Source organism: Melanostigma gelatinosum (assembly GCF_949748355.1).
Source record: "Melanostigma gelatinosum genome assembly, chromosome: 21".
In the NCBI taxonomy this organism is placed as follows: domain Eukaryota; kingdom Metazoa; phylum Chordata; class Actinopteri; order Perciformes; family Zoarcidae; genus Melanostigma; species Melanostigma gelatinosum.
The window spans coordinates 5345764-5364722 of NC_136654.1; the positions used below are offsets into that span (position 1 = coordinate 5345764).

The 18959-nt window shown below is 45.6% G+C and overlaps 1 protein-coding gene across 5 annotated transcripts in view; it reads right to left on the reverse strand.

The window, feature by feature from the left end:
• trrap (transformation/transcription domain-associated protein) overlaps positions 1–18959 on the reverse strand; it is a 69845-nt gene that overhangs the window by 39249 nt on the left and 11637 nt on the right. For 2 of the 5 annotated variants that reach the window (XM_079293798.1, XM_079293796.1), the window contains exons 20-42: positions 18739–18939; positions 17430–17581; positions 15960–16159; positions 15399–15616; positions 14977–15174; positions 14528–14788; positions 14149–14310; positions 13835–13931; positions 13581–13702; positions 11946–12116; positions 11227–11295; positions 10130–10150; positions 9488–9607; positions 9134–9253; positions 8723–8887; positions 8428–8609; positions 8140–8338; positions 5242–5370; positions 4229–4495; positions 3757–3963; positions 1581–1739; positions 1284–1427; positions 199–309 (exon numbers count right to left, since the gene is read on the reverse strand). In XM_079293798.1, coding sequence (XP_079149924.1) covers positions 199–309; positions 1284–1427; positions 1581–1739; positions 3757–3963; positions 4229–4495; positions 5242–5370; positions 8140–8338; positions 8428–8609; positions 8723–8887; positions 9134–9253; positions 9488–9607; positions 10130–10150; positions 11227–11295; positions 11946–12116; positions 13581–13702; positions 13835–13931; positions 14149–14310; positions 14528–14788; positions 14977–15174; positions 15399–15616; positions 15960–16159; positions 17430–17581; positions 18739–18939 — 3675 coding nt within the window. Of the gene's footprint in view, positions 1–198; positions 310–1271; positions 1428–1580; positions 1740–3756; positions 3964–4228; positions 4496–5241; positions 5371–8139; positions 8339–8427; positions 8610–8722; positions 8888–9133; positions 9254–9487; positions 9608–10129; positions 10151–11226; positions 11296–11945; positions 12117–13580; positions 13703–13834; positions 13932–14148; positions 14311–14527; positions 14789–14976; positions 15175–15398; positions 15617–15959; positions 16160–17429; positions 17582–18738; positions 18940–18959 lie in introns of all 5 variants that reach the window. The other 3 variants (XM_079293797.1, XM_079293795.1, XM_079293799.1) reach the window with 3 other exon arrangements.

Here is an 18959-nt window from a genome sequence, read left to right on the forward strand (position 1 = left end):
CGGGTCTTCATCTTCAATTTCACGACGAGGGGAGAAATCACACAGGGCAAGAAGAGACAAGGACTGTCACCATATGTTGTAATTTCTTTCGTGCAGCTCGAGTTCAACAGTGGCAGTCGGGAAGGTGACAATCCTTCAGTAAGAAAGACAGAGAAAGATGGTGTGTGTGTGTGTGTGTCAATCATGGCGGGGTGTTACCTGGCACGCTATCCTGATGAGGAAGTTGACCACGGTGTCCGTATGTTGTTTCTCGACAGGCTTGGTGAGCATGGTCTCTGTTCCTGGCATGGACTGGCTGCGGCCAAACACCTAAAATGAAAATTTTAAAAACGTACAAACATTGTAAATATTAATATTTCAGATCGGTTTTGTTTGAATGCAGAGAAAAAGAAAGTGTCTCAAACCCAGGGAAAAAACTAATCCGTTTAAAAAACTGATATCACAAAACTCTGACAGCATTGCAGATGTTGCACAGAGCGTTTAGTTGGGAGGGTTTAGAGCCTGCACAAAGTCAGGCTTTTGTCTGCATTGTTTAAGTAGACTGCAACCAAAAATTATCCTTTCAACTTTTTGAGCAATTAACATTTCCTCGTCTCAAGCAGAAACAAATGCTGCGGTTGCATTTTTCTCCTGACATCTGGTCAAAGAAGCCGGGATTGCACTCAGTCATTATGACCGCAACTACGAAGACTTGTGCTGCTGTTTACAGAAAGGACAACATCTTTTTGTGTATTTTTTTTAGATCCTGTGTACGACTGTGATTAGACGGACGGACGGACAGACAGACAGACATTAATATCATGTTCAAAGCGGCTTCGCATGTTATTCCTATTATTTCATTCTCCCAAAACAGTGGTGAGGAACACCAGGAGCAAATATCAGGAGTTGAGTTATCATTAAAACAATATAATGGTGTAATTATAGCACAACGTAAGATGACTGGTGCGTTAACTGCATGCAGAATTATTCAGAGCACACAATGCCAAATGCCTGCTAAGTTCCCATATGAACTGGCATATGGTCTGTCGCTGACAAACAACGTAGCATTGAAAAGGATTTAAAAATTCTTTTTTTTTTAACTAGTCCGGCGAAGTACACATAAAACGCACCGGGGCTCATCACGGGTGTGTGGAGAGGCTAAGCCCCGCGCTCGGTGAAACACGATAGAAAAGAACAGAATATTAATGATCTTGTGAAACTATTGCAGCAGAAATAATAAGCAGAAGAAAATATCCTGGCTAGAAAGTGACTTGTCCCTCACGCCCACATACTTCTGAGCTCACCGTGGAGGCCGCTCCGGTCGGCGTGCGGAACCTCTTGACGTCTTGCCCGCCGACAGCGGATGCAGATTCCAGAGACAGTCCCCTTTTCACAGCACCGCCGCTCGTCCCTTCACCGCCAGCAACTACTTCAGCCTCGGACTCCGGCTGCCGACCCCAAAAAGAGATGGGGGGGGGGGGGGGGGGGGGGTGAAGATGAGATGAGTCCATCAGTTAGCATAGTTAGTTTACAGAATGACAGCGTCTTTGACTTCTGGATTCCTGCTGTGATTGTACATGTATGGCAGTCCATGAACACACCTGCTGGTCTTTGATCCTCTGCAGCTCCCATTTGATGACCACCTCGGCCAGGTCCACAGCCAGTTTCCTTTGCTCTATGGTGACGCTGGGGGTGAAGCCCAGACGCTGCATTGCACTGATCATGTGCTGCACCAGGTGGTGGCGCACAGGGTAGTACACCTGGAGAGAGACAAAAGTAAGTACAAACGTAAGAAATAACATGTAAAATCAATCTAATATTATAATATAGAGTGAGGTAGCGATCCAACAACTTGAATATCTGGTTTGTGAAAGCTTCCGTATTTGGTATTCTGAACCCAGAGTCTGAGGTAGAACTGGGCCGCTTTTTCTTTTCCTGAAGCACCAACTGCAGATGGTCACTGATGCCAATGGCAGAGTTAGTATATATGAGCAAATGAACAGACGACAGAGCAGTACTTAAAGAAAACAAACTTCAAAATAAAATGCCGATGTAGCTCGGGGGCCTGGCATGAGTGGAAAAACCCCACTTTGTGAGCGCATCAAAATAAATTCCTCACACGAAAACGCTTCTCCTTCCCACCTGCATGCCTACCAGAGGGTGAACCCAAACACAGACTGATAGATGCTGCATAACTTTCCGTGAGACAAAAAAAAAAAAAGAAGTGATGTGAATGATGGAATTATGATATTAAACATGTAGGTTTTGCAAAATAATTGATATTGCTTTTGATATTCTATCGACTATATTAGGGGAACCGTTGCTTCCCTCGGCTTCAGTTTTAATGGACTTCCTTGTCAGTATCTTCAGATATAAGTTAGACTTGGCTTCAATTGCCTTAGCAGCCACCCAAAAGCAATTATGAGAGCGGGTTATTGTGCGATTCCTTCCCTAAAACCAAACTTAAAGTTTCTAAAGAAGACAGTTGGTCTAAATGCTTAAAATCAGAAGTCTCCGCTCTCCGGGCAATTGAGAGTCCTGTGAACCGAAAACGACACCGCCTCGCGTCCGCCTCGCCTCACAGAAAGAGATCCAGTCAGTCTGCCCATGGAGCCTCATTTGCATGAACGATAACGGAAAATTGTTCTTACACTTTGCCAATACTGGGCTCTAGATTTTGGAACGATGACACATGCAAAGTTTTAGAGGGTGTTCAATCACTTTGAGACAGAGTCAGAAGGGGGCAAACTCTGAAGTCGTATTCCCACTTAGTCTCAAGGACGTGATGACACACACTTAGCCGCGAGAACCCGCGCTCTCAAGCCTCACACTCAAGAGTCACTTACTTTCATCGCAAAACTGCAACGCGCAGAACAAGAGCAAGAGATTAGATGTCTATCAGAGGGCTGTTGCCAGTGTCAAAGAATATTAAAGCATCTCACTTTTGCGGGTAATTATAGTCGATAGAGCAGGACTTCACAGGCCCTTAATGACGGAGTGGCTAAGCCCTGTCCATCACGTGTGCACCCAGACTAACACGCACACACAGTCTCTCCATTTCTTTATCAAACACACACACACACACACACACACCCGCACAAAGTCTCTCATCTGTCTGTCATTATCTCCTCCCTAGTGTAATTATGCTGATGTGATTACATTAGATTCGTCATCTGGCCCAGTGAGAGCAGCCTGTCAGTGAAAGAGAGAGCGGCGCTGAGGAAAATGGCAGTCTCCTGCTCAGAGCCTGGAGCTCTCTGACCGGCGAGGCGGCGAACATCAGCTGAAGGAGCGAGAGGGCAGAAAGTGTCTTTTTGAAGTTTAAGGAGGAAGACAAGCATAAAGCCCAACGATCCGTTGCTGGTGTTGACTCTGCCGGTCATCACCGAGAAGCTCGGGACTTTGCATCTGCATTAAGGCGATTAAAAGGCAGCAGGCGGCTACCATTAGCTCCACTGCCCAGTGACGAATGATCCAGCTTTTGGCTAGGAGGCAACCGACCCAAATACCGGCATCCCGTCTACGGTCAATATGAAACTCACATTTAGTGAACCAACTAGTATCGGGAAGACTATTTAAAGGGCAAATACGAGATATCATCATTAGAAGTTTTTAATTCAGGACACTCGGAAAATCAACTAAAATAGCTTCTCAACTGTTCCTCCCTCCCATGCGCTTCACTGGAGCACATTATAGTTATGGGCTGAATGAACGACGGTGGTGCACTATTTTCAAACTGCAATTTCTGTGTGCGTGCTCTTTATTATATCTGCTCACCCTGAAGTGCTGCACAATGAGATGCAGTATGTGGACCAGCTGCGGCACAGTGTGTCCCTCCTCCACGATGATTTTGCGAGTCCAGTGCGTCAACATCTGGTGGCCGTCCTCCATGCGGGCCGGCACGGCTGGGGTCAGGATGGCCATGGCCTGCCGCACGATGGCCCGGGCCTCCATCGTGTGGGCCTTCAGCAGGCTGTGGAAGACCTGTACAAAGAAAATGAATTGCACCATTTCCTGTACCAGTGATGCTGAACTATTTATTTTCCAATTCACACTGTAAAGTACATATTCATGCTGTTTCTCTTTTATACTTACACACACACACATTTCTTGTTCTTCTAAGTTTCTTGTTTGTATACATCTATTGTCAGCTCATGTCAATTGAATCCTGATGTTTTTGCATTTTACAAGATCATTCAGTGATTTTACACCCACGCTCCACTGAGTTTCTCCTCTCAGTCTTCCTCACCTGCAGCACGATCTTCTTGTGAATGGCAAACTTTGCAATGATGTGGGCCAGAAGCAAGTGACCACTGTACTTGCAGGCCGGGTCAACGCAGGCTTTGGGCAGGAGGCACGGCCAGGCGAAGGTCATGAGGCGCCGCAGCTTGCTGTTGCGCGACTTGTTGTTGTCATGAATGTGGTGGGGAGCGTGCTCCACCAGCAGGGTGGAGAACTGCAGCAGGCAGATTCGCAGCGAGTCCAGCAGGTCGGCCTGCTTCTCCGGGTCCAGTACCTTGGAGGATTGGGAGAGACGTGGGGGGGGGGTCAAAGATTGTTGAGTGAGGGGGAAATAGATACAGTTTTTACTGTTCATAGCGCAACATTAGCCCAGTATAGTCAAAAACAAGAGATGTTTTCTGTATAATATAAAAAACCCTTTTATGTGTGTGCCTGAGAGCTGTTGGTGTGGCTGTAATTCAAGACACAGAGGAGGAACTGAGTTTTAAACCAGACCGAAGAGGAGTCATTAGCAGCCATTAGGACTGGTGTTAGTCAGTGATGAGATGTGCCGCAGCGCAAACATGCCGACCTTTAGCATGGTCACATCGTAGCATTTACACCGGGAATTATAGTCTGGCCTGATGAATGAAAACGTGATGGAAAGAGGGGCCGGCGGGAGGGAGGGAGGGAGAAAAACAAAGACAGATGGAAGAAGAGAAAGATGGAAAGACAGCAATTAATGATCAAGTCGTGTGTGGAGGCCACGGGAGAAAGAAGAATCAGACTAACTCGGACACAACGGATGATGACTGAGAGTATGGAGATGTACTGGACTGATAAGACATTATGAGAGGAAATGCAGCAGGTAATGAAATCAGGGAGACTGATGGAGAGACAAAGCTGGTGAGTAATGAACAAAAGAAGAAGGGAGGGGGGGGAGAGAGAGAGAGAGAGAGAGAGAGACGTCAGCAGACTGGACGTGAAGAAAGATGTTGAGAGGAAGGAATCGCTGCAAGCGTGTATGTGTTGCGTGTGTACCTTTGTGATGAAGACACTGGTAATGCTTTCAGGATTGTCTCCTTCGGGGTTGGGCGGTCCAAGCAGCTGCTCACCTTCCCCCTTCTCAAAGCTGTGCAGGAAGGCCAGGTTGAGGATGTGCTGCAACACCTAAGGAACAGGAAAACACACACGATATCATTTTACTGAGAGATAAATGTTGTTTTATGGCATTTACTTGAATATGCATTCAACAAAAAGGAGACAATGACCTCGTGTGTTCTTTCAAGATCTGCATAAACGACACACCGGCACACTGTGAGCTCCCCATGACACATGATGAAGTGATGAAATATTCGTCTACTCTTAAATCATATGATAACAGGGAAATAAAACAGTGATTCTCTCGAAAGGGACAAATAATTTAGGAGCGTAAAGACGGGCTCGAGGCGCAGCAATACCAAATGTGACACAAAACAATGGTAATAAAAAAAAAAGTGACATTTCAAGAATTGGAGAAGAAAACACTCTTAACACCTTTTCTCCTAATTAATCCATACGCATTGGACGCAAAAACAAAATGAAAGCTTAAGATGTAATTTACAAACACCCCCCGAACCCTGCAGGGCTTTGTCAGCGAGGGATCTGCGAGTGAAGACAAAGGCTTGATTAGCCGGTAAAATGCAGAATAACCCGACCACAATACAGCTAACGACTGCATTTATTAAAGAAGCTGCTATCTGTTAATGAACCCTCCCTGTCCAATCCATCACTGGGGGGGGGGGACAGCGCATCGCTCAGCGGAGAACGAGCTGTGGCAGCATATGTTCCGGCTCCTCCGTTAGAACGTTATTCACGCATGCTCTGCACAGTGTGCATGCGTGGTTGGTAAGACTTGCACACGCATGCAGAAACATGCACGCACGCCGCTTAAATGAAGACACAAGGAGAAGGCATGGAGTCTGTTCTTACGTCTCATCTGCTCCTAATACTACCGTAAGCTCCTCTGAACATCAATCACTGTATATTGCCATTAGATATCTGTTAGCGTACGTGCACACACACACACAATACCTCTGGGCGAGTAGCCGAGATCTCCTTAATTATCTTGAATTCTATTTCCATACCCGTAAACAAATAATGTGTGTGTTTTGTTATTTGTCTAAATTCGACTGCTTGACAAGACAACTAAAAAGGAAATTAATCTGCATGGTTTATAACTGCACTCGGGTATTTCTCTTATTAAAACATGTTTAAAAAGCACTCTGGCATTATTTCATTTGTGGATATGAAAGTGGAAACTTCTTTAAACACGCCCAGCTGTTGGTTTTTTTATTCCTCTTATTATCTTTATCTACCTTGTTGTCCACAGACACACGTCAGACGAGAGAGTGTACAACAAAAATATTTGTTATTTCAACTTAACACTGGTTTGATTTCCTGACATGTAGAAGCTCTGCTGCTCGGTGCGCCACGTCGGAAACATAAGAAGTAACACAACGTGAAACAGACACGCTGTGCTTCATAAATTTCAATTTCTTGTTTGTTTGCTTGAAATCTATTGCATGAATAATCAAACACTTTTGGGCAAAAAAACTAAAGCAGCTTTCTGTCAGAACGGTTCAAATTCAACAAAAAGAAACAATACAGGAGCAGCGTGAGATGAGTGTGTGCCATCACAGATGATTCATTGCTGCTCTCCCACACACACACTCGGTGTCTCGCCCAGAGTGGAAGATTCTCCGAGACCCCTGCGAGGCATGAACCTGAGCCTCCGTCTAACTCCCAGGCATACGAGAGCGCACACACACACACACACACACACACACACACACACACACACACACACACACACACACACACACACACACACACACACACACACACACACACACACACACACACACACACACACACACACACACACACACACACACACACACGATATTAAGCTTCTGGGTAAATGCAAAATGGCAATTATTTAAATGCCAGACTGCCACACTCATTGTCTTGCTCGCGACTTGTACACCAATCAACACAAACATTCACGCGCTCTCTTTTCTGTATGTCCTCACATGCACAGCTAGCAGCTGCTGCGCACCAGAGGAGGATAATTAAAGGGAAACACAACAATATGAGCGAAATTATGAATGTGGGGGCGGGGTGTTGTGTAATATGAGGGACAAAACTTTGTTCTGCTAAATATGAAAATGCAACATTCGGGCCTGGAAAGAGAGTGCATGTCCTTGGATTTGGGGGTGCGGGTACACTGTACTTTTCATCTGTGCGTTTCCTGCCACACAGTCATTTGGCTATGTGCTGGAGTTTGCCAGCCTTCCCCACTGACCCGTTTGTACTTAACAGCAGCGCTGGTGCTCTTCTGTGCCAGGTTGTGAGCCTATTACAGCTGTGCAAAATGTGTATGTGCGCGTCCTTCTCTGTGTGTTTATGCTTGTGAGCGTGCATGCGGGAGAGTGATCTTAATTAAAAAGCAGCAGAAGTCACACAGATCAGGTCCCCACGCTGAGGAAGCAAAGTAAGCAAGGCGAGGAGATGCTCAAAGAATTTAGAAACATCATTTATAATCCACCATTACGGTCCAAAAGATTACGTCTCAATTTTCCAACATCGCCATCTATTTTTCCAGCAGAATGCAAAAAATCCAAAACATATCAGATTTTTTAAATTAAGGCCCACATGTGCATCATAGTTTTAAACTACCGTATTCGTTTAAATATGTTGCAAAAACAGACGGATGTAATGTATCCATCAATTCATTTCAACTGGAGGAATTGTCAGCTGGTTTCAGTGTTTAACACCTCCCACTAGACCAATACTTTATTTCCCGTGTGGATTTCAAGACTCTGTATCAAATCTGTTGGCAAAATGTATTCTTATTGGTAGTTTCAGGCACCTCTGGCATGTAGTCCGTGTACGTACCTTAGCTTTAAGCTCATCGTTGAAGTGAGGGTCATTGAACTCAACGAAGCGGAAGAACAGGGCCCGTTTCTGGGCAATGGAGTAGTTCTTGGGAATCTCCTCCTCCATATACTCCTTCAGGAAGGTCATGTTGCACAAGAAGCGACCTGTGAAGGCCCGCAGTAGCTGGAACAGCAGCTCAATCTCTGAGTAGTTACGCCTGTTGAGGAGATATGGGGGGTGTCAATGTCCATTTTCAGATCGTTTGACAACTTTGTCCGATATTCCCATTTGAATAAGTGTACATACTTGCAGTAGCTGAGCAGGCAGAAGGCCAGCAGCTTGGGCTCCTTCCAGTTGGTGGCAGCCATGTTGTCTTTGCGGTGCCTCTCCTGGAAGGCCTCGCTGACCCAGACTCGCCTCAGCTGGCTGACCAGGGAGTGCTGCCCTGCCAGCCAACCCTCGTCATTTTTCACTATGATGCTGATAATCTGAGCAGAAAAGACGAAGGAGGAACAGGCTGGAGGTCATATGGAATTACTGAATGTAGTATTCAGATTAGGGCTGTGCAACAATATAAATACAGCTGTACGGTTATGTGTACCTTGATAGCCTGAAACTGCAGGTCCAATCTGGCTGTGGTGGTGGACGGAGATCCAGGTCGAACAGTTGCTGCAGTGCCAGCGGGGACCAGCAGAGGGACAAAGCGGTTGGGGTTCGCAGCCAGCACGTCTCTTAGTGGCTTGGCATCTTTGTGCTTCAGAAAACTCTGTATATGAACACACATGCATACTGTAACCATAACACATTCAAAGCAATACGACACAGGACATTAAGATGTTTCTACTGGGAGTGATCTGTCTCAATTTGGGTGGTTTACAGGACCACTAAGCCTCGAAAACGCCCATTATATACGATTATAGCTGATTAGTGCGGCGGCAAAATGCAGTTTTGATGGTAAAAGTGTCAATAAAAAGCCTGGAGGGACTGCTACTTAGAGCTGCCAGTGTCTGACCATGAACATGCGACTCCACTGGGGGTCGTTCAGCGTAGCCTCCATCATGAACAGCTCCACCGTCTGAGATGGGTGACGCGTCAGGAACTTGATCAAAGGCTCCCTGAATGGACTGCCAGCCTGCCACAGGAGGGATGAGCGAAGCAGCAGAGGAGGGAGTGGAAACAGGGAAAGATGGGAAGGATTTCATGAAGGCAAATGCACTGGGAGTTAAATGTATCATTTATACTATACATCAGCAGTTTGTCTTAAAATGACCGTGCATTGCCTACTTAGCCTGTAAAATGCATGAGGTAATGTCAATGACTCTTTTTCAAGCTGTAACATCCTTTCATCTTGATGTTGGTGTCCTACCTCTATGAGCATGGCCCTCTCTGTCTTCATCACCACCTCCAGCAGAGGTTTGACCAGAGTCTGAGGTGCAGCTGGGATCAGGTGGAACAGGTTAATGATGGCAGAACAGATCTTCATCTCCTAGAGGAAGAGTCGGAGGAAAAAGAGCGGCGGAAAGAAGGGAGCGGATGACATTTTTTGGAAGGATGATGGAACTAGACATGGACATAATTTTCTTAAAGACAGCCACTGTAGAAAGACGAGGACAAGACAAACGACTGAAAATGCAATCAGTGCGGAGGAAAAGGTGCAGAGTACGTCACTTTCATGAGTTCTTAGATTACATTCACGCAGGGTACAAACAAATAAAAGGACAGTATGCATGATCACGTTCATCAACCTTGTATTATCGGTATCTTAAAGGGGGGGGGGGGGAGTCAAAGTGGAAGGATGAAGGATTGGATATTTCTAAAACAGTCAAAAAGGTGAGGTTAGAGCAAGGTTGAGATGACAAGTCACGTGTCGGAAGATGACCACAGAGACGGACACAGAAATACAGGGGGGGGGGGGACTCCAACAGCACCACTACCACAACATTGGGTCGAGGAAGATGAAATCACAGAGAGTCACCAACAGGGGGCGCAACACCGGGTCACATCTCACCTCAACGCCCTCCAACGCAGGCTGTACCGGAACGGGAGACAATGATCAGAGTCAGCAAAGCAGTACGTGTAGCAATTGTGTGTCGTCGGCCTTCGTTCCGTGTGGAAGGTGAGCCGATGAGACGGATAATGAAATGAATGGGCAGACAACACTTTATGATTGACCTCAGGAACAACTTTTCTCAGCGTTTGGTGATTAACGGGGGCGGCATAATGGAATGTCAGTCGAGCAACACAGAAGCTGTGGCATTTGGGAGGAAAAAGACTCTTCTGACAGATATCAGGTCATGAATTCAGAGACTGACATTTTGTTTTGGTTTAACCCTTTCCGTTTTCTTTCATGCGAGATTCTTCACTGCTCCTCTCACCCAGTTACTCGGCTCAATACTCTGTCAAACCCTGCTTTCATGCCCTACATGTCATGACCATCCTCCTCCGTCCTCTTTCCCCAGTTTTTGTCTTTACCGGGCTTGGCTAACTGACCCCTGACCCCGGCTTTATTGTCGCTGCCAGCCTTCCTGTCAACACGCACAAAGAAGTTGAGAGGGAGAGAAAGACAGAGGGCCAATTTGCATCTAATTAAACGCACCGTTTTAAGACGGGGCAGGATGGACTCGCATAAAGGGAAGGCAGAAGAAGATGGGTTTTATATCTGCAGGGGAGAGGCAGCTGGGTTTTTTTTCTACCCCTCTTTTTCTCTCTCACCTTTTTTAATCTGCCCTTACAAGGTTACCAGTATCTGTCGGGGAGATAATGAGGAGGCGCAGCGCTGGGCCCACCACCGCCTGCCTGGCGCCTAATTAATCATTGATTGTAATATGGCCACTCACAACTCATCTGGGAGGAGGCCACATTGAGGTGTTGACTACATTCTCTGCCCTTTTTTTTCCCCCTGTGTAAAAATGTGCCAGTAGACAGCGCCGTTGACCCCGCCTCCTACAGCCTATGACTGCGTCTTCATTGCATTTAAACGGGATTCATACTAAACTAAATGGTAGAAACAAAAAACACATCTACATGTCACGAGCGATGGATTCACAATTTGTATTAAATTTCTTAAAAGGTGTACGCATTGAACTCTCTGGTGTGGATACTTACACTGCCATCACTTCGCTGGCCTCCCTTGTGTGTTATTACAACCACCTCCATCCACTTCCTAAGGTGTTGCTGAGAGAGAGAGACAGAGAAAGATAAGATTGAGACTGTGTGTTGGCAAAGTGTGTGTGTGTGTGTGTGCGCATGTCTGCCTAGCTCAATCGGCAGAGCATGGCACCAGCAAACACCAAATATTTACACAAAAGTTCAAGTAATTAATGAAAATGTTTCTTCTTATTTTTTCTTTGTGAAGCTACTACACAGTGGGCAGACAATAACCATGACTGGATCATGAACTGACACCTTGTATTAACCATGTGAGCCATGTTGGCATTGCTACCCAAAAAATATCAACCGAAGGACAAGAATCAAATCTGCATGTGGCTAGTGTGCACTTGCATGTATCACAGAAACGACACTCGAATATGTTGCGGCAATACAAGTCTTGAACTACATTCTTGTACGTTGTGTTTTCTCGATGATATTAAAATGTTTAAGACTGGTAAACACAGTTGTAGTTAATAAAATAAATGTTTTATTATGATGAACTAGTAATTGCTTATGTTACTTTGCACATATTTACACTTTATGAAAATACTTAGAAATAACTATTTGATCAAACCTGCAGATTACTCAGTAGAATATTCAAACTTTAAAAAAGTATCAGATATTTTGAGATAAAAATAACCTTCAGTAACACTGCTCCAGTTAAAATGTCTCACCATCATCTGATCACAGAACTTGTCGTTGAAGGAGTTGGGGAAAAGGCGAGTGACGGAGGTCAGCCGGTTGACCACGTTGAGCGTCAGGCTGCGGTAGTCCCCCAGCATCATCAGCAGGGGCCGCATGTGAGTGTGGATCTGGTCCACCTCAATGGTTGCGCCTTCCAGGAACTGAAAAATGAATTTAAATTTAAAAAAAAAAAGATTACAAGGGAAACTTCAAAAAGTTTACATACAACTCTTAAAATAAATATGTAAGGAAACAAGATAGTAATGTTGAAAAATCTAAAAGGGAGAATTTGTAAATATACAAAAAGATTATATACAGGCTTGTTTTTCTCCGATGTTATCAAACCTTTCATAAAAAAAGTAGTTGAGGCTTCAAAATATGATTGAGGTCTGTGACCAGATTTATTTTGTATCAAATCATTTTAATTTCCCTTCCACAAATTAGTTTTCCCCTCTACATTAGACCTGGCCTTGTCAGGTTTTCCAGCACCATGAACTGTTCGCTACCCCTTGTGTCTCCATTAAGGAACGAAGGTCACTCAAATGAGGGCATGACCAGCCATAAACAAGCACACATGCCAACACCAAACACTGATATCACACACGCACACACGGGAGGGAATGATGCATGGCAGCCACATTAATTTTCCTCTCAGTGCAGAGAACAAACACTCCATCCTGTATCGATCGGGCCATGGCAACGCTCATTAGTGCGAGCAGGGCAGAGATGAAAGAATGGAGAGAGCAGAGAATGGCTAGGCAGAAAAATAAATAAAAAAATCAAAAGGATGGTGGAAAGGAGTGATGGTGGCAAAGAAAGAAAATGAAGGACACAGCAATGGAAGGAAAAGGAGACGAAGAGCTCGAGGTAGATGGATAGAGGTGGAGATGGTATGGATACTGTGATGAATAGAGAGTGTGATAAAGCAGAGGGAGGTCCCGGTGAATATAACTGGGTGGGGAAATGGTACGAGGGCAGGATTAACAAAGGACCTCTAAGATGGCAAATGACATGAGAGGTACAGATAAAAGAGAGAAGCACGGAAAACAAGATAGTAATAAACCACTTAGAAAACAAAACATGCAAAAAAATAGCACAATTTATAAGCACTTAAATAACATAAGAACAAAAAAAAAGGTATAAGGGCGACACAGAAGAAGGCTATTTTTTTTAAAAAGGTGTAGAAAATGTGATTGTAGAAAAGATTTAAAGGGTGCCACCGTGTGATCTCGGGTGGATCGCTTCATAGCTTAAGGCACCGTCTTTAATCCAGACTTAGAAAGGTCACGTCAGTGCGTCTCAGGCTGTTTTCTGCTCAAAGGGAACTACAGTTGAAGTGAGTGATGTAACACAGGGCTGAGCTGTCTCAGTAATCAATAACGTCTTGAAATAAATTCAAAATCAATCTTCTTTTTAAAAATAGAGCCAATGTAAAGATGCTAAGAAAGGACAGAAATAAAGATGTGTTGACCGCTGAAAAGTGGTCGAGATTGTGAACTGTAAACATTTATAAACGCAGCCTGCTTTAAAAACATTCTACAATTTGAAGTGTAACACTTTCCTGTAAATCCAAATCTAAACTAATTACAAGCAACACAAACCAGGTTAAGCGACGCTGCACTGACCTTCCTCATGCACGCCTCGCCCGCTTCCTGCAGCTCATTGTTGGTGGAGTTGAGGGCTTTGAACAGGGCAGCAATGATCTTCTCTCTGGACTGTGGTAAGTAATTACAAGCTGCAAGGGCATCTAAACGGGGGAAAAAGTAACATTAAATAAACCCTGTCTGTCAAAAAAAAGATAGAATAATCCAAACATAGCAAGTCAGGATTATTTAAATACTTCAACATGTTTTGTTAGATAGTGTGAAGGCCAACTCACTGAGAGCAGCGATGCGGAGGGGAACGAGGGAGGGAAGGCTCTTGTAACAGGGCAGCTTCATCAGAGCAGCATCCTCCGTCTCACACAGGTTCAACAGCTGGGGGGGGAGGGGCAAAGGTCATAGGTCAACACTATTTGAAATCTTTATATATTTAGTGAAAATATGCCCCAAAAAAACAATATGGGAAAAAAAGAGCTTTGTAAAAAATATCCACAAAGACAAGAATATTGAATGAACGTGTGATAAAAACAAATGAGGAAATCATAGTAAAGGAAGATTTGATTCCGGTCAGAGACCTCTGCCTCTTGCATACCTCTGTGTAGAAGACCTTGTGCTCTATGACATTGAGGTCCATCGTGAAGAGACGGGGCTGCAGGGTGGTGCAGAAGGTGTTGCCCTCCATCAGGCCGATCTGGGCGTTGGCAGGCTGGTGGCGGAGCAGGTGTTTCTTCGGAGGAACCATATCTTGCAAAACCTGAAGAGAAGGAAACAAAAAAAAAAAAATATCAATGAATGTGGATTAAAAGACTGTATTTCAGTCCATCAGTCCAGAGTGACCAGACACACTGCATCTGTAACTGTAGCCTATCTTGAGTTTAAGCTGAAATATTGGGTGCATTTTACATTAAAAGGTCTTGTCCAGCACAGTATTTATACACAGTTGGAGAAAACACGACAGTCCTTGGTTTCACCTCTTTGTGCGGCTCCATGATGACGGTGACGCTCTTGCCGGTGACCTGGGCGAGCACCTGCAGCGAGTGCATGGCCTGCTTCCTGACGGTTGAGTTGGGGGAGGTGACCTCTCGCACCAGGTCGTGCGTGACCATATGGAAAGACTTGTCCTGGGCGGCCAGCAGCTCCTCGGTCTTCTCCTCGTCTTTCAGCGGAGTGGCACAGCGCACGAGCAACTGCTCCAGGGTGGTCTTAGCCATGGCCACGGCGCCATTCGACACCTCATTGTGAAAATCAATAAGTCAGTAAGTACACCGCGACTGCAGTGAGTGGTGCAACAGAAGAGGAAAGTTGTTACATTGAACCTCCTGCGAGCCTTTTGTTAAACACCTCGTGAACACAAGTCGACAACAAACGGATGCAGGTAAATCTTTGTACGGTCACTTCTAGATTGGTCATTTTCTCTCACCTCTCCCGTGAGGTCCATCATCACGAAGAGAAGGGCCTTGAGAAAGGTGAGCTGGTTCTGCAGCACCCAGATCAGAGGCAGCCTCTCCATGAGGAACTTGATGGACACCACACCGCCGAGCTTGGCGTACCAGGCCTGCTCGTAGCAGCAGGCGCACAGACGCTCCACGATGTAGGAGAACAGCGGCAGCTGGCAAGCCTGAAGATGTAGAGGAGAGGACAGGACGATGATCAAAACGCGTATAAGAATGATTATTAAATGTCAAGAACCTTTGAATTTCATCAAGGGGTGAAACATTGAGTTATATTAATGGCCGGCACAGTTTACCAGAGATATAAAACAATTAGCACAATGAGTAGAACGTCTTTATGACATTCATAAAATAACTGAAGCCTCTATTATCCTCCCCCTCAGAGACTCACCCTCTCCTTGGAGCCAAGGATGATGCTGGCGACGTCGAAGATGACCGCCAGGGCCACCTCCCCGATCTTACACAGCTCCTTCTCCTCGTACGCCATGCAGATAGCTATGGCGTCGATCAGAACCAGCGGGTCCATTCCCTTTGAGCCGTTCTCCTCGCTGTGGAACATGGCCGTGCTCGGCTGGCTGCCCAGCTGGTAGCTCGGCAGCAGGAACGGACCTGGGATCACGGGGAGGCACAAGTGGAAAGGAATTATGGACCGCCAGAAAAACGTGCAGAATTTCTTCCATAGTCTTTTACTAAAGATTTGTATCTGCAGTACACCATTGAGCCACATGAGGGAGGCTGAACGTTCGCTTTGTTCTGATAATAGTACCCTAATTAGTACATTGAATCCAAAAAGAACGAGGATTTTATGAAAATCTTAATAGAGAAACAGAATCTTAATAAAATCAGCAAAAGGTGGATCCACAAAATTGGAAAGAGACTGATATTGTTGTGCAGCTGTGAATCAGACAGCTAATATTAGATGTGGAGAGTGGAAAGAGCCCCGGTCCCTCACCACACTGCTGAGCCACAGCGACCATGGTGTAGTGGCGAATCAGGCTGGCTACGAAGGGCAGCGCGCTGGGCCTCAGGTCCTTTATCACAGCGGACATGAAAGCCCCAGTCAGCGCCTGCTCAAACGTTCTGCGGGCGGGCGTGTCTTGTGCTTTGTAGCGGTGAGAGATGATGACATTGGGGATCCACTTCTCAGCGAAGCTAAAGGGAGAGAAAACACACACAATAAATGACAGGATCACATATTAACAAGGACAAGATGTGACAGTGGCACTGAAACTTTAGCGAAAAGCCCAAAAATCATTTTGTGGTCTGTGTTCAGCAGCCCGTTTGCTCATATTAATAAAGATCCATGTCCATTCCCTGAAATATTCCCTCTCCTCTTCGCTCCTTCTGCCTTTCTGTTTCTCTGCCTCCCTCTTTGTCCCTTGTTGGTATTTTAGTTATTTACTGCAGCTGAAGGCTACTGGGCCATGGTGTGATTGAGCAGCTGTTTTCTCCATGCTTGAGCTTGTGTTTTATAATGCCACACGCCAGGGGCAGACCTGATGGATCGCTTCATTTCATTATTGCCTTTTAAAAGAGAGAGAAGTGGAGAGGGGGGAGGGGGGGGAGGGGAAGAAAAGAGCTAGCACGCAGCATGGCGGGTGGAGAAAGTAGCATGGCTGACAGAATGTCACATAGATTGCCCTTCACTCATCCGGGGGCCTGCCACTCCAACACTACTGCAACACTCCCGAGTTGGCATTCATGACGTGCTCTCTTTTTTTTTTTCTTCTTTTAAAACTACCAACGGGTACTTTTACAGTGACCAAGTACTGAGGCAGAGGAATGTGAAAGAAAGAGAGAGAGAGAGAAAAATAGAAAAAGGAGACAATAATCTTTTGAGAGAGGGAGGACACTGCAAATCGAGACATCTTCCATGAGGAGGGGGCGGGTGCAGGCCCCCTGATCATAACTGACACACTTCATTATCCTCACAGAAATGTGCTAACAGACGTATTCATGTGGATGCCTGTGTTAGTGCATAATGACAGGAGAGTGTAAGGGGCATGGTGTAGCATAAACAGACAGTCAATTAGCCCCTGCCCGAGGATCAATGATGGTAATGTGACTAACCCAGCCTACATCCGACCCCCCCCCCCCCTTCCTGTTTGTCTGTCCATGTATGCGTCTCCGCCTCGCAGTGAAGCCCCGGGGGGGGGGCTGTGAGTGTGTAATTAGCAGCTCCCGCTCTTGAGACGGAATTGATGAGCCAGTGTGTGGGGGGGGGGGGAGACGTGACGGGAGAGACTGAAAGCAGGGCGTGTCCGATAGGGGTGGAGGTGAGACGATACACACAAAGCTGACAGTAGAGTGATCAGAGACGTGGATGGTTTGTAGATTTATAAACACTCAAGAACATCCTTAAAATACATTTGACTTTTTTTTTTTTGATGAATACCACATTAACCACAGAATGATTACTTACTTGGGATGAGACAGAAGCTGGTAGAGAGCGTGCTTGTTGTCGTCCAGGCTGGTCATGGCCACCAGGAAACACTTAATGACCTCCCAGGCCTGTCGTCTGTAGTAGGGCTCTGTGTTGGCACTCTTCAGACAGTCAAGAGCAGTCTCTATCGCCTGGAGGGGAATATACCGTACATACCAGGTCAATATGACTGTAAAATCATTTTATATTCAATAATATGGGAATTTAATTGCGATATTATGATCAATTTGCAGGCAGCAACACAGGGCGCCATCTGGCCAAGCAAAGGTCATTATGATTTCTATATTATGGGCTGACAAGCCACAGCAGCCGGGCACTTAAAAAAATGGAGAAAATGAACTAATTAATGCCACTCAGAGCAGAGGGGAGACGATGAGGAGGATGTGAGAATAAAGGGAGGGTGAGAGGAGAGATGAGGGCAGGATTGAATTGTAGACCTGTCAGTGAATTAATATATCAGGATATTGCTGTCGGGACTGAGACTCTTGTAAGTGCTCTATTAATAGAACTTGGATACAAAATTGAAGAAAAAGAAGATTTTGAATGTAAACTTCTAAGAAAACGAAACTTCCTACTCAAGCCTGTTACGAGGACAGACTTCCTCGAGGTAAAGAATTGGAAAAGGCAAAAAAGAAGCAGAAGAAATTCAGAAATATGCTGCTCAAATCCCATCCCAGATTCAAGTTATTCAAATCGCTGTCATCTCTCCGTTTACCTAACAGCACTTTAAACTCCCCCTCCCTCAACGTGCCAACGATCCACGAGGCTGTATCACGAGCCTGTATTCGTGCCTTCAGCCCGTGCATGTGGGTGTGCAGCATGTGAGAGTGTGGGAGTCTGTGTGTCCTGCCTGCGCCCATGATGATGGCAAACACACAGATGGATAGCCCGAAAGAAGGAGCAGCCATTAGTGAGAGTAAATAATGCCGTCATGGTGGCCCACACTAGATTGATGATTACTGACTGGGGATGAGGAGGAGAAATAGGAGGTGAATTTAATTACCTGGAAGACACACACACACACACACACACACACACACACACACACACACACACACACACACATCTCCTCACTCGCTCACACACACAACCCCCCTGACAAGGACATATTGCTCTCAGTGGAGCACAATAATGAGGAATATCAAGCTCTTTTTACGATTAATTCTCTCTTTCTAAAACTGAACTACAAAAAGGTAAGAAGGGAGAGAAAGGGTCTTCAGCCGGACTTCAGGAAATGTAAAATCACCCAAAAACTTTCTGCAAACAACTTAACAAAGTGTGGTCCTACCTTCTCCATGGGTAGCTGTATGGACGCTTTGCAGTCGGTGAATTCGGCCTTGATGCTCGGGCCCTGGACCTCAGTCACCACATAGTGCAGCCTCTGAGACTCCTTCAGCATCTTCCTGTTGCTGCCACCAAACTTTCCCAACACCCGGTACGCTACGTGAGAGATGCTCTCAGCCGGGTTACGGAGGGTACGCCACAAGGCCTGCAACACAGGAAGAGAAG